Raw genomic sequence first — 15,777 nt, forward strand, 5'->3', positions numbered from 1 at the left:
GATAACTTTATTTTGAAAAATTTTTAATTAGAGGAGAATTATAAGAGTAGTACAAAGAATTCCTTACACTCTTTTCCTTCATATTCATCAATTTTTGCCACACTTTATTTATCATTCTTTGGAGAGACACACACACACACACCACAGTCACTTAGCTTTTCTTTGTCTTTAATAGCAGTAGCATTACAAATGCCCATGACAAAAGGCTTAACACTGAAGAATAATTTTTAACAAATGTTAAAATTACAGTTTTTATAAATCATCATTTGAATTTCTTCTTTATAACTCTGCTCTTTTCCCTTTATGGCTGGTTGCCACATTTTAATCTCATTGCCTTCAGCTTTTTCTAGAGCATCATGATCTCTCATTTCATCCAACTCAGTTACCAGGAAGAAACTTTTAAACTAATTCTAGCTTTCTTTTTAAAATAGGGTTGAGCTTGTCAAGGAGATTAGAAAGAACAACAAAGTCAAGATGCTTCTATTAGTCTGTTTATGCAAAGTGGAGCTAGTGAGCCAGAACAGGAATTGCTTACTCTGACATTTCTTGACTTACTTTCTTGAATGGTTTCCTTGTAAGTAATGAATAAAAATCAATTAAGAGTTCATACCATAGAATTTGATATAAACAGGTGGAATAATGAACTGGAGTGAGCATCAACTTTGGAGCTTGATAGAACTGTTTGGAATCTCAGTGATTCTCATTACTGGGTATGTAATTTTGACCAAAGTACTTAACCTTAGAGGAGAATTCAGGTAGAATGGAGATAATACCCACAGTGTTTCTGTGAGCATCAGAGATAATATATGTAAAATGCATAATAGTGCCTGACACACAGTTGGTGCTTAATAAATGCTTATTATGTTTTTATCAAATCATAGAATGTTAGCACTAGAAGAGATTCTAGAAATTACCCAGGTAAGGAAAGCAGTTCAGAACAGTTGAATGACTTTTACTGCCCATGTAATTTTAGGCTTGTTAAGCTATCAATAGAAATGAAACAAGGAGCTTTAAGAAATACATATTTGATTTCTAAATTTTTATATTTGATACTAAAAATGCTTTTAAGCAGGCATAATTAAGCTGTTTTTATGTAACTTTGTAGCATATGTCATCATATTCAAATGTCACTTCATGGTGAATTACCATAACTGTTATCTTTAGTCTGCACTTTGCTGCTCTGCAAACTTACAGCTTAACCAGTTCTTAGATTTTTAATTTTCCTTTTGAGCACTTAAGAATAAAGCTCATTTTATCTTGAAATTATCATATGGGTCCACTGGACTATTTTATAAATTTAACCCTTTGCACTTGGATGTTGAGTGTGACTTGGTTAGCATCGGTAGCAGCTCACACCATGAAAAATTATAGAGATTAAAATTACTCTTTGAATGTATCAATAATTTGAAATATAAAAAAATCCAAATAAATAAGTTTGTATGCAAAGAAACTCCAGTTTTTGTAAAATCTGGGGTATTTAAAAAATTAAATTCTGAGTACAATAAAGAAATCGAGAAAAAAGCAAGTGAGTGCAAAGGGTTAAGATGCATTTGGGGGATATTAGCGGTCTTATTTTTTCTCTATCGTGAAATGTTTTGTTATTTCATCCAAGAAATTATTTTGTCATTACTTATCAATTATTCTCAACTGTGCTTTAAAAAGCACTATAATAATTTAAAAAATGGAAGAATGATAGAACTGCCTAGATCAGAGATCGGCAAACTTTTTTGTAAAGGGTCAGTAAATATTTTAGGCATTGCAGGCCACATGTGGTCTCTATGGCATATATATTTTTTAAGTAATCCTTTAAAAATTTTAAACTCCCAGATCATACAAACTGGGTTGTTGGCTAGATTTGGCCTGTAAACCTTGGTTTGTCCTTGCATTAACTGATGGTTTCTCCAGGCTCCTATTATATTTCTTGAAATACGGCATAATCCTTTGAGCAATTCAATATGAAAATCATCTTTTTTTTTTTTTTTTTCTTGAGACAGAGTCTCACTTTGTTGCCCAGGCTAAAGTGAGTGCCATAGTGTCAGCCTAGCTCACAGCAGCCTCAAACTCCTGGGCTCAAGCAATCCTTCTGCCTCAGACTCCCAAGTAGCTGGGACTACAAGCATGTGCCACCATGTCCGGCTAATTTTTTCTATATATATTAGTTGGCCAATTAATTTCTTTCTATTTATAGTAGAGATGGGGTCTCACGCTTGCTCAGGCTGGTTTCGAACTCCTGACCTCAAGCAATCCGCCTGCCTCAGCCTCCCAGAGTGCTAGGATTACAGATGTAAGCCACCACGCCTGGCCAAGAAACCATCTTTAGAAGGAGGAGAGGGAGGGATACTTCTAGAAACAGTTTTAAAAAATTAGCTGTTGTGTTTACTATTAGAATGTTGTTGAGAACTTAATCTAATGTATGTTTTTTTTTTTTTTTAAAGACCATGTTAGATGTTTTGCTTGCTCTGTTTTTATAGATGTTTTATTTTTTGATAATGGCCCTGAGTGTAACATCATGTTTTCCTCTTTTACTTTGGCTGTTACAAATTCAGATGCAAAATTAAATAGTAATTGCAAATTTGTTTATTGTGTTCCAGTATTTCTTCCCACTGTTTTGTGGTTTGTGAAAAAAGACCTTTCTACTTCTAGATTACAGATTATAAACTACTGAGTCAAGCCCATTTTGAGAATAAAATTGACTAAAGGAATGATTTAATTGCACAATAGATATTTCTGAAAGTGTAAATAAAAGATCCTTGAAGACCTTTGCATCTTTTTTTTTTTTTTTTTAAGTTGCCCTGTGGTACAGAGCTTTAAAATGAAGAAAAAGTCAGAATATTTTCTTATCTCTTACAATGGGTCTTAGCCAGTTTAATTTAGGGCCTCTTTCACCAAGAGCTTGTGTGTGACAAAAGATGCAAGTCAGAGATGACAAGACTTTTCTTCCTGAGCAAATCACTTCCCAGGTAGTTTAAACTAAGGCAATAGAAGATTGTATTGAATCTCTTTTCTTAATTGGTATCACTGGTGCCTGTTAGGCACACAAACAGCAGTATATTTTCTGGACTTAGCATAATTCTAGGTTTAATATAAACCAAATGGTAAAGTAAAGAACTCCAAAAATCCATCTCTCCATAAAAGCAACAACAACAAACTGGCAAAAACTGTGACAACCAACTTTTTCAAAACTCTGGCGACTAAAAAGCTTGTAGCACTAAGGAGAATACTTAATCAAGAAACACCACTGAATCTCAGAATAGTGAGCTTTATGGCATTTAACTATCCCCTGCTCTTCACCTCAGTGGTAGGTAGCCTTGAAAATAAGTCTCCATTGTTGGTACTGGTACAGGGAGTGGGATAGACTTCATTCGCAAAGAATTGTAATTAACTTTTTTTTTTTTTTTTTTTTTTTTTGAGACAGAGTCTCACTTTCTTGCCCAGGCTAGAGTGAGTGCCATGGCGTCAGCCTGGCTCACAGCAACCTCAATCTCCTGGGCTCAGCGATCCTACTGCCTCAGCCTCCCTAGTAGCTGGGACTACAGGCATGCGCCACCATGCCCGGCTAATTTTTTTTTTGTATATATATTTTTAGTTAATTAATTTCTTTCTATATTTTGGTAGAGACGGGGTCTTGCTCAGGCTGGTTTTGAACTCCTGACCTCGAGCAATCCGCCCACCTCGGCCTCCCAGAGTGCTAGGATTACAGGCGTGAGCCACCGCGCCCGGCCTTAATTAACTTATTTTGATCTGTCTGGTGGCTTTCTGGAAGACTGGCTCAAAAGGTTTGCCTTTTTCTCACCTAACTGGGTACTCTCCCAATGCAAAAGTGACCACCTTGGGGGTGTTTGCCAAAAATATTTACAGACATGTAATGTGCCTGAGGCAAAGAACAACAGTTGGGGCAAAAAATAGACTAACCCAAAAGATTCTGAGGAAAGGCTGGGAATGAGGTACTTTGGGGAATGAGGGCTTTGAAATTCTCTGACATATTCCTGGGAATCTAGAAGGGACATGAATGCCCAGAGAGAGAGAAGAGGCATGCTCAGGAAAAACCTGAGGAGGCCCTAAGTGCTCTCTTCTTGCTGACTTTGAGGCTCAGCACAGGCAGTAAATGAAGACTAAGGCAATTATAAACTGCCTGGCTGAGTATTTAAGGCTTGTCCCAGCACATAGAGCCCATGTGCAAAGACTGGGAGAATTTTTTGATTGCAGATGTTTAATGAAATTTTTTTCTAATCACTAGCTGACCACTAAACTAATGGAACAGAAACTTCAGTGGCCACACTAAGAAACAGACTTACTTTATAGAATTAGTTCAGTTCAGAAAAGTCATTAAATAAGAAAACAACTATAACAAATAGTAACAACAAACACCGAGAAAGGGGAAATACCAGATTTCTAGAGTTGCCTCAATGTAATATTCAAAATGTCCATCTTTCTATAAAAAATTATGAGGCATACAGAGAAACAAAGTAAGGTCCTTACACAGAAGAAATTATAATTATAGCTTTTATAATTTCTATAATTTATAATATAGTTTAGAATTTATAATTTTTATAATTATAGTAATTATTATAATAGCAACTATCCCCAAAAAGCAGAAAAACTTTAAGCAGACTGTCTTGATTATGCTCAAAGAGCTAAAGGAAATGAGAATGATGTGTCATCAAATAGAGAATATCAATATAGAAATTATAAAAACTAAACAGAAATTCTAGAGCTGAAAGGTATAATAACTGAAATGAAAGGTTTACTAGAGGGTTTCAATAACAGATTTGAATAGACAGGAGAAAGAATCAGTGAACTTGAAGATAAGTTAATTGAACTATCTAATTTGAAGAGCAGAGCCTTATAGACCTGTGAGACACCAGCATACGGAGAGTATGGGAATAACAGAAGGAAAGGAGAGTGAGAAGAGGTAGAAAGAATATTTGCTGTGGGCTTAATGTTTGTGTTCCTCCTCCCCCAATTTATATGTTGAAGTCTTAACCCCCAAGGTATTAGGAGGTGGGTGGTGACTAGGTCATGGAAGTGGAACCCTTATGAATGAGATTAGTGCCATTACATAAGAGTAATGAAAGAGATCCCTTGCCCTTCCATCTACCATGTGAGAACATAGAAAGAAGGTGCTATGAACCAGAAAACAGGCCTTCACCAGACACCAAATCTGCTGGTGTTTTGATCTTGGACTTCCAGCCTCTTGAACTGTGAGAAATAAATTTCTATTGTTTATAAACCACCTCATTTATGGTATTTTGTTACAGCAGCCTGAACAGACTAAGATAATATTTGAAGAAGTAATGCCTGGAAACTTCTCAAATTTGATGAAAATCATTAATCTACACACTTAAGCTCAATGAACTCAGTAGAATAAACTACACACCAAGATATATCATAAAACTGTCAAAGAATCTTAAAAACAGGAGAAATAACTCATTTACAGGGATCCTTGATAATCTTTAATAGCCGATTTCTCATCAGAGACTGTGAAGTTTAGAAGGTAGTGGAATGACATATTCAGAATTCTGAGAGGAAAAAAAGCTGTCAACCAAGAATTCAGGGCCGGGCACGGTGGCTCATGCCTGTAATCCTAGCTCTCTGGGAGGCCGAGGCGGGCGGATTGCTCAAGGTCAGGAGTTCGAAACCAGCCTGAGCAAGAGCGAGACCCCGTCTCTACTATAAATAGAAATTAATTGGCCAACTAATATATACAAAAAATTAGCCGGGCATGGTGGCGCATGCCTGTAGTCCCAGCTACTTGGGAGGCTGAGGCAGGAGGATTGCTTGAGCCCAGGAGTTTGAGGTTGCTGTGAGCTAGGCTGACGCCATGGCACTCACTCTAGCCTGGGCAACAAAGCGAGACTCTGTCTCAAAAAAAAAAAAAAAAAAAAAAAAAAAGCAGTATCCAGCAAAAATATCTTTAAGGAATGAGGAGAAATGAAGACTTTCCCAGATAAACAAAAACCAAGTCATTGCTGGTAGATCTGTCCTTTAAGAAATGCTAAAGGGATTCCTTCAGGCTGAATTCTAGGACATAAGACAGTAGTTCAAAATCACACTGGTATTGTTACTACATTGGTAAATATAAAAGTCACTGTTTCAGTGTACATGTTGTTTTGTTCTTTTTTCTTTTCTGATTTAAAAGACCATTGCATAAAAAAATATGATCTATGTTGATGGGTACACTATGTATAATGATACAATTTGTGACAATGACAACAAGGGGAGGAAGAAACTATAGAGGAGCAAAGTTTTTGTATACTATTGAAGTTAGGTATTAACCCATACTAGGTTTTATGAATTAAGGTATTAGTTATAATCCCCAGTACAACTACTAATAAAATAACAAAAAATATGTAGTAAAAGAAATGACAAGGAAATTAAAATGGTACGCTAGCAAGTATCTATTTAACACAAACTCTCCACTTAAAAGGTAGAGATTGGCAGAATGTATTAAAAACATGACCCAACTATATGCTGTCTTAAGAAATTCACTTTATTTTATTTAGTTTTTCAGACAGGGTCTCTATTCTGGGCTAGAGTACAGTGGTGGACTTTTTAGCTCACTGTAACCTCAAACTCCTGGGCTCAAGTGACTCCTGCCTCAGCCTCCCTAGTAGCTGGGACTACAGGTATGTACCACCATGCCCAGTTAACCTATTTTTTGTAGAGGCATGGTCTCACTGTTGCTCAGGCTGATCTCAAACTTCTGGCCTCAAGTGATCCTACCGCCTAAGGCTCCAAAGTGCTAGGATCACAGGTGAGCCACTGCACCCGGCCGTTTTTTTTTTTAATTTTTAAATTTTGTTTTTTATTTTTTTTGAGACAAGGTCTCACTCTATCACCCAGGCTGAAGTTCAGTGGCATGATCATAGCTCACCGCAGTCTCAAACTCCTGGGTTCAAATGATCCTCTCACCTCAGCCTTCCAAGTAGTTGAGACTACAGGTGTAGTCCCAGGGTGACCAGCACACCCAGCTAATTTTTATTTTATTTTTCATAGGAACAGGATTTTGCTATGTTGCAAAGGCTGGTCTTGAATTCCTGGCCTCAAGTGATCCTCCTGCCTCAGTCTCCCAAAGTCTGGAATTACAGGCGTGAGCCATCATGCCCAGACAAAATAATTTTAAAATATTGAAAAAACGGAAACTAGCCATGTTTACTGAGAGGGCTGTGTATGTGTGTGTTTATAGCATAGAAAAGCACATTTATAAGTTTTTATTCATATGCTTGAAAATTTAAGAAGGATTTTGATACTTGCAATGAGTATTCTAGTTATTAGAAGTGTGTGTCGTCCCAGATTTGTTCATTAGTATTTGATTAAACATTTTATAGTCATATGAAAACAGCAAATAATCCAAAAATTTATTCATTGTATGATTTTTTTACTTCATTGGACTAACCTTTTATGATTGTGTCTTAAATGGATTAATAAACTTGGTTTATATTTCCTCAGTATAAGTTAACTGGCACTTACAGGTGGTTGCTCAGATGTATATTTAATGATTCAGTTGTATATAAAGGGGAAAAGTTAATATTTTTCATGAATAAGCTGCAGATTTCTTTATTGTATATTTGGTAGCAGTCAAGTGTAGAGAGGGATGATCTGTGACATTTAGTACAATATGCCATGTTTATTGGTAATAATGACAATGTAAAGGTTTTAATATTTAGAGAATATTAAAACTAGTAAAAAATCTTTAAAAGTCTCCTTTTAACGTAGCATTGAGAGTCTTTTATCTAATTCTTATTTTTTTCTGATTCTGTTGTTGTTTCTAGCTTTAGTAGTTTTAAAAAACTAAGTCATTTTTCTGGTAGGAAACTTTTAGTTCTCTTATTCTTTGTTCATAGCCTACAAACTAGCCTTTTATGTATATCTGAAAAGAAAAAAGAACTTGCACATAATAAAACTTTTTAGTGTATATAAATTAGAGGTTCTTCACATATTTACAAAGGAACTTTTAGGACTACAAATTAAATTTGAAATATGTGGTACATGTTAATTTCTTTTAGGAGAAGGAAGCCAACATCCTTTTGGAGCCATGAATATTGTCCGAACTCCATCTGTTGCTCAGATTGGAATTTCAGTGGAATTATTAGACAATCTGGCTCAGCAGACTCCTGTAGGCAATGCTGCTGTATCCTCAGTTGACTCATTCACTCAGGTAATGCAGTGCATATTTCATTGTTTTTCTCCCCCCCACTTTATTAAGGTATAATTGTCAAAATTGTATATATTTATGGTACACAGTGTGATGTTTTGATATATTTACATTGTGAAACGATTAAATCCAGCTAGGTAACATATCCATCACCTCACATATTTATTTTTTGTGACGACAACATTTAAGATCTAATCTCTTAGCAAATTTTAATTATACATTATTATTACTAACTGTATTACTACTAACATTACTAACATTATTATTATTATATTATTACTAACTATAGTCTCCATGTTGTACAACAGATTTCCAGAACCTATTCATCCTGTAAAACTGAAATTTTGTACTCTTTGACCAGTGTCTCCTCATTTTCCTCCCCTTGATTCTCCAACCCCTCTGGCAACCACTGTTCTGCTCTCTGCTTCTATGAGTTCAACTTTTTTAGATTCTTCATATAAGAAAGATCATGCAGTATTTATCTTTCTATACTTGGCTTATTTCACTTACCCTAATTTCGAGAGGAAAAAACTGGCATAAGAGAGCAGGGATAATTGCTAAAACAATATCCATGAGTAGAAACTGGCAACATATGTGGAGGTGTTCACTTCAGATAGAATAATGCGTATATGGGTATGAATATAGGAGGTTGGATAGCAGGGATATAGCAAGGATAATTGCTAAAGTAGTATCCTTGAGTAGAAACTGGCAACATATGTGGAGGTGTTCACTTCAGATAGGATAATGCGTATATAGGTATGAATATGGGTGGTTGGTAGATGAACTTGAGCAAACTCTCTCCTGATTTCTGCTCTTTGCTCAGTGACATAGAGCATCAGCTAAAATTGAGGGGAAAGGAGGTATTAGAACATTTAAAAGGACTATTAAATAAGTCCTTTAGGAGAGGAGGAGGAGGGTGAATGATCTAGGGAAACCTTATGGGTTTGTTGGGCAGCACCAAAGGCACACTTTTGAAGGTTGTGATTGTGAATTTAAAGGCAGATTTGTCTGTCATATGATCTCTTGAAAATGGACCGAAATAAGAATGACAGAGTTCGGATCTTAAAATTTTTTTTCTGGTAATTTAAAAAATAAACTGCTGTGCTGAAAACAAACTGTAAAATAATACTTAAAGTATCCCATGTAGATGGCATTAGAAGTTTCTGGAAAATACACACCAAAATGTTAAGTTATCCCTGGAGAAGGGTAAGACTTTTTACTGTAACTAAATTATTTGAGCTTTTTAAGAAAGCACTTATATTTTTTATTAAACATTTTATTATGAAATATTTTAAATACACAAGACAGTACAGAGAATAATTTATACATTCCATAAATAGTTATTGTTTATCTCTTTGTGCCAGGCATTTTCTAAAAACAAATAGATATGCATAGATAGACAAAACTCTCATTACAGAGCTCTTTTTTTAGTTGGGTTTATACTAAGACTTTGAAGTTTTTTTCATCTAGATTTAATTGTTATATTTTGTCATATTTGCTACTAATTTTTTTAAAAAAAGAAATAAAATGCTACAGGTCACTGCTGCCTGCTTCTCTCCCTCCCTTTTACTTTCTATGTACTCTTCTAACTTCATATATTTTTCCTATCCATATTTTAGTACTTTAAAAAAATTCCTGTGTATCCACAGAATATGTATAGTATTATTTGTGTATATGTTTAAACATGTTTGTAATTTAATTGCTCTCAGTTACTCTTATTTAAATTTTTATTAAAGTAGCACATATCCTTGGTTTAAAACTCAAATAATTTTATATGTAAAACAGCTGTCCTGTTATAACTATTATATTCTACTTTCCCTCAGAAGCTATCACTTTCAACCCTTTTTAAACCTATTTTTCTCTAGCATTTATTACTTCTATGTATCAGAGATACCTTGCTTAGTCTGTTGTTTTTTTCTGTTACAGATGGTTTCCATTGACCTACCAATATGAAACATGATTGTAGTTCTCTTACTCTCATGCTCCCCAAGATACACACTTTTCTCCCCACTTTCCCAATATAAATTTTTGTTAAATTAATATTCAGAGTTTTCAATATTATGACTAGGTAAATATTTTTCAGAACTGAGCCACATGTAGTACAATCATTTCTTGTAAAACTTTTTATTTTTTCTAGTTTCATTTTCCTCAGTTTTTCCTTTGTATAGAGTTCTATGTTTCCATTTCTGATTTATGCCCAAACTCAAATTTGTCTTGGAAACATCCCTCTTGGAACCCTCCTTTCATTGTTGTTCTACTGTGGTCTGACTGTTCACTGGACCTGTTGTATAGCAGTAGTTTCAAGATATTATTTTCTTTCACCATTACTATTGAGATTCCTTTTATTTCTCTCGGTCATCAATCTCTTGTTTTCTAGTTCCTTTATTTTTCCTTCTTGTTTGTTTATTCTTTTGTATGTTTTTTTTGTTTGTTTGTTTGTTTTTTTGAGACAGAGTCTTTCTTTGTTGCCCAGGCTAAAGTGAGTGCTGTGGCGTCAGCCTAGCTCACAGCAACCTCAAACTCCTGGGCTCAAGCAATCCTTCTGCCTCAGCCTCCCAAGTAGCTGGGACTACAGGCATGCACCATCATGCCCGGCTAATTTTTTCTATATATATTAGTTGGTCAATTCATTTTTTTCTACTTATAGTAGAGATGGGGGTCTCACTCTTGCTCAGGCTGGTTTTGAACTCCTGACCTCAAGCAATGTGCCTGCCTCAGCCTCCCAGAGTGCTAGGATTACAGGCATGAGTCACCGCGCCCGGCCTCTTCTGTATGTTTTAAAAACAAATATAAATGGTATCATTCTGTACAACTTACTGTTCACTCAACAGTTTTTCATTTCTATATTGATAGATGTTTATATAGTCTCATTAACATTTATCAAAATCTTATAATTTTGCCAAATTGGCTGGTGGGTGAAAATCAGAATAATATTTTCATTTGTATTTCGTGATTACTAGTGATTGTAAGCATCTTTTCATATTTGGGGCTGCATTTGTATTTCCTTTTATAGAAATTGTTTATATATTTTGTCCAATTTATTTTTGTATTGCTTTTTGCACTTTTTTTTTTTTTTTTTTTGAGACAGAGTCTCACTCTTGTTGCCCTGCCTAGAGTGCCGTGGTATCAGCCTACCTCACAGCAGCCTCAAACTCCTGGGCTCAAGCGATCCTCCTGTCTCAGCCTCCCTAGTAGCTGAGACTATAGTCATACACCACCATGCCCAGCTAATTTTTTTAATATACTTTCAGTTGGCCAATTAATTTCTTTCTATTTTTAGTAGAGACGGGGTCTCGCTCTTGCTCAGGCTGATTTCAAACTCCTGACCTTGAGCGATCCTCCTGCCTCAGCATCCCAGAGTGCTAGGATTACAGGCTGCTTTTTGCACTTTTTAATTTAGTCTTTTGGGAAGAGGCCTTTATATGTTCTGATAATCTTTGTTAAATATATTGCAAATTTCTCCTTCTAGTATGCTACTTGTCTTTTAAATATTGCTTATGATGTCTTTGCATACAGACATATTTTTAAGTAGGTATGCTTATTAGTTGCTTCTTTTATGATTTGTGGAGTTTTTTTTTTTTTTAATATTTGAGAAATCTTTCCCTACCCCGATATGTAAAGATGTTCTTCTATAGTTCTTAAAGCTTTAGTTTTGTTTTTATTTTATTTATTTATTTGGATAGAGTCTTGCTCTTGCTGCTTTGGGTAGAGTACAGTGGTGCTAATGTAGCTCACTGCAACCTCAAACTCCTGGGCTCAAGTGATCCTCCTTCTTCAACTTCCCAAACAGCTGGAACATTAGGCACGTGCCATGACGCCCAGCTAATTTTTCTATTTTTAGTAGAGATGGGTTCTCACTCTTGCTCAGACTAGTATGAGAAGAGATTTAAATTCATTTTTCCGCTTATGGAAAACTAGTTGTCCTAGCCCCATTAATTGAATAGTTAGTCCCATTTTCTTTTTTACCCCGGAGTAATAGTGTCTTTCTTATATACCATGTTGTCCCATGTGCTTAGTTTTTTTTTCTGTGCTCTCTCTTTTATTCTAGTTAGTTTTATTTGCCTGTTTCTTTGCCAATAAGTCTTAGTATCTGGTAGGGCAAGTTCCTCTTCCTAGTTATCAAAATAGGTTTAAATATACTTCAGAATAATTTTGTTAGCTTGTTGAGTTCCATGAAACAGTATCAGCTTGTCAAGTTTCATGAAAAATCTTGCTGAAATTTTGTTGGAAATAGCATTGGATTTACAGGTATATTTGGGGAAGAACTGGCCACCTCTACCATTGTCTTCCCTTCTGTGACATAGTATATCTTTCCATTGAACACGATATATATTTATAGGTCTTTTTGTTTTCTGTTTCTCAATATTCATCATATTTTCCACAAATGTCCTATCAGCTTGTCTTAGCATATTTTTCTAGGTTTCGAAAGACTTTGTGTTCTGAATAGAATTTTTTTAGTTACATTTAAAAATTTTTTTCATTGTTGTGGAGGGCTACTGTTGATTTTTTCTACTATTGATCTTTTAGTTAGTGATCATACTGAACTCAGATGTTAATTCAAGTACCCTAAAGTAGAGTCTCTTGGATTATATTACCTTCATATTATTAAACAAATTAAAAAACCTAATTAAGGTGATTTCTCTTGTGTAGAGAAGAGATAGCAGGAGGCTTCATGGCTAGTTTTGTATTTTTGAGTAAGTAGAAGGTAGTATTATCTCTAGAAGTACATTTACTCTTAGGTTTAGTACTTAAACCCATCTAATTCTCAGGAAATATGAATCAGTTTACTTTTAGCTTCTACCAAGGAGTCATTGAGGATTTTTAGTTAATTTGACCATTTTATGATCAATGAGAAAAAACAGGTTAGGAAATAGAACATTACTACTTTTCTTTTTAAAGATGGGAAGTAACCAGTTGCTTTATCAATTTAAACTCATCTGTCTGGCAAGAAAAAGACTTCATAGAGATGGTTACTGTTTTATATGAGAAAATAGGTTGATTTTAGGAGAGTGGCATTTGAGGAGGGGAAGTTACTGGATACAGATGTGGAGATGAAAGGAAATATTTTGAGGGGAAAAAACTTTCCCTTTTTTTTTCTCGAAGTGAATAACATATTCTACATTGTCATTTTATGAGTCAAAAATTTTATGACTAAACTTTTTTTCTTAAGTTTACAGAGTCTTGATCTGTAATAAACATATATATTTAGGGTATCAGGGTATATTGTACCCTGAACATTAACATTTTCATGCTTAACTTTCAGCACTAGATTGTCTTTGAACTTACAGTTTTAAAACCAATTTAATACAGGAACATTTTTAATTAAAAATATTGAAGTCTAAATGGAATATTTAGTATAATCCATTAATCTATTATTAACTTTATAGTTCACACAAAAGATGTTGGACAACTTCTACAATTTTGCTTCATCATTTGCTGTGTCTCAGGCCCAGATGACACCAAGTCCCTCTGAAATGTTCATTCCAGCCAATGTGGTTCTGAAATGGTATGAGGTATTCTCTGTCTCTAATATTAAGACTTTTAGTAACTGGATATCTGTATTGCTTGTGAATGTATTCCTTCTTTGACTTTTAAACACGTATTTTTATTGTGGACATCACCATACATTAATATTTACATGCCATTAAAGTGTGTTTTATAGAGTTCAGATCTGGTACGGTTCTTACTCTAAATATCCTGTTCATATAGTAGCCATTATGAACTTATAAAGACAGGAAGATATAATTGCCTATGTTTTAGGAACCACTATTAAGGTTGTAAATTTTTGTGTATTTTGACTTAGAAGTACCATACATGAGACTTGAAATATCAATCAAAACTTTTTTTCTTTTTCTTTTTTTTTTGAGACAGAGTCTCACTTTGTTGCCCAGGCTAGAGTGAGTGCCGTGGTGTCAGCCTAGCTCACAGCAACCTCAAACTCCTGGGCTCAAGCAATCCTTCTGCCTCAGCCTCCCGAGTAGCTGGGACTACAGGCATGTGCCACCATGCCTGGCTAAGTTTTTTCTATATATATATTAGTTGGCCAATTAATTTCTTTCTATTTATAGCAGAGATGGGTTCTCACTCTTGCTCAGGCTGGTTTCGAACTCCTGACCTCGAGCAATCCGCCCGCCTCGGCCTCCCAGAGAGCTAGGATTACAGGCGTGAGCCACGGTGCCTGGCCAAAACTTTTTTTTCTTAAGTTTAGAAAGTCTTGATCTGTGATAAGGATGTACATTTAGGGTATAAGGGTATACTGCACCTTGAACATGAATGACTAATAAATCTTTTTGCCCAGCTTTCCCATGTTTCTGTTTTATAGGTATTTCTTTACACTTTGAATATCCCAATGGTGGGGGGATACTTAGGAGGAGTTTGTTGAGAAGTGATACCATGGTGTATGTAGCATGGAGAGCACTGAGATGTACTAGGTTTTAAGCTGTGTCACAGTGTAGCTAGCTGTGTGACCTGTAGCAAATTACTCTCATCTGCTCATCTACAAAATGAGGGAATATGATTTGATATTTTTCCTTAGGTTCCTTCCATTAATAGCTCTCAAATTTACAGAAGATAACAGTTACTAAAATTTATTATGATTTGTGCTCTGATAAAAGGTAATGAAAACTGCTCTCATACCTCAATCACTATACTTGCTATCTTTTTATAAGAATAATTAAATTTCTAGATTATCTTTTTAGCTTTTTTTATCTTAGCTTTTTAGAAACAGCATGTAAAATTGTTTTTGGTAAGTCATTTGGCAGATTATGAAAGATCCTATTTCAGTTTTCTTGTAAATAATACGTATTTTCTTTTCTAGGTATGAAAACTTTCAAAGACGACTAGCACAGAACCCTCTCTTTTGGAAAACATAATTTAAATAAAATAATTTTTAATGGATTCTGAAAGTTGTCATATTTTGAAGATAAATGACTCCATTTAAAAGCATGAAGTCAAAAGGATCATGAAACCTAAGTTTAAAAATTGCTTAGTGACTATGAGCTTAATTAATATCTTTATAAAAAATTGAAAACATTGACCAATGAAAATACATTTGTTATTAATGACTTTTTATTCCCTTAAGCTTATAATACTGTTCAGAGGCAAAACATTTTGTTTGGGCTTTCGTTTTTTTACTTAAAAATAAAGCTTGTTCACAAAAATAGTATGCCAATGCCATTGCATATGTAATGTTTCAGTTATTTTTATAGTGGTTTGCTAGATTAGTTAACTTTAAATCAGCTATCTCAAAATTGGGGAAACTTTTGAAAAACATATAAAAAACATTTTTAGATAAGGAAAAATTGTTTTCAAGGAGTATTAAGATTACAAGTGTTTTTAATTAGCACAGGCTGGCTGTCAGTTTTTATATCTGTAGCTTTATACATTTTTATTTAATAAAATAGCCATGATTAATAGTGATGAACTCTTATTTAATACTAGTAATGTTACTAGGCATTTATGTATTTAATATAGGATTCACATGCAATATGAAGATAGAACCTTTGTGTCTTTATTTAAAAGAGAACCCTTTGACTCATTTATACTGGTGAAACCCATTGGTCAAAGACTACCAGCATCTCACCTGTAATGAAAGTTAGGTTTATTAGCTTGCTGTAGTAACA

General features: G+C 34.6%; 1 protein-coding gene across 4 annotated transcripts in view; it reads left to right on the forward strand.

Moving 5' to 3' along the window:
- HIKESHI (heat shock protein nuclear import factor hikeshi) overlaps positions 1 to 15,052 on the forward strand; it is a 36,139-nt gene extending 21,087 nt beyond the window's left edge. For all 4 annotated transcript variants that reach the window (XM_076002406.1, XM_076002408.1, XM_012738718.3 and 1 more), the window contains 3 exons: positions 8,007 to 8,158; positions 13,543 to 13,661; positions 14,973 to 15,052. In XM_076002406.1, the coding sequence (XP_075858521.1) occupies positions 8,007 to 8,158; positions 13,543 to 13,661; positions 14,973 to 15,027 (326 nt within the window). In that variant the 3' untranslated portion in view covers positions 15,028 to 15,052. The remainder of the gene's footprint in view (positions 1 to 8,006; positions 8,159 to 13,542; positions 13,662 to 14,972) is intronic.
- Positions 15,053 to 15,777: the final 725 nt, after the last annotated feature.

The sequence above is a fragment of the Microcebus murinus genome, chromosome 4 (genome assembly GCF_040939455.1).
Source record: "Microcebus murinus isolate Inina chromosome 4, M.murinus_Inina_mat1.0, whole genome shotgun sequence".
Classification (NCBI taxonomy): Eukaryota; Metazoa; Chordata; class Mammalia; order Primates; family Cheirogaleidae; genus Microcebus; species Microcebus murinus.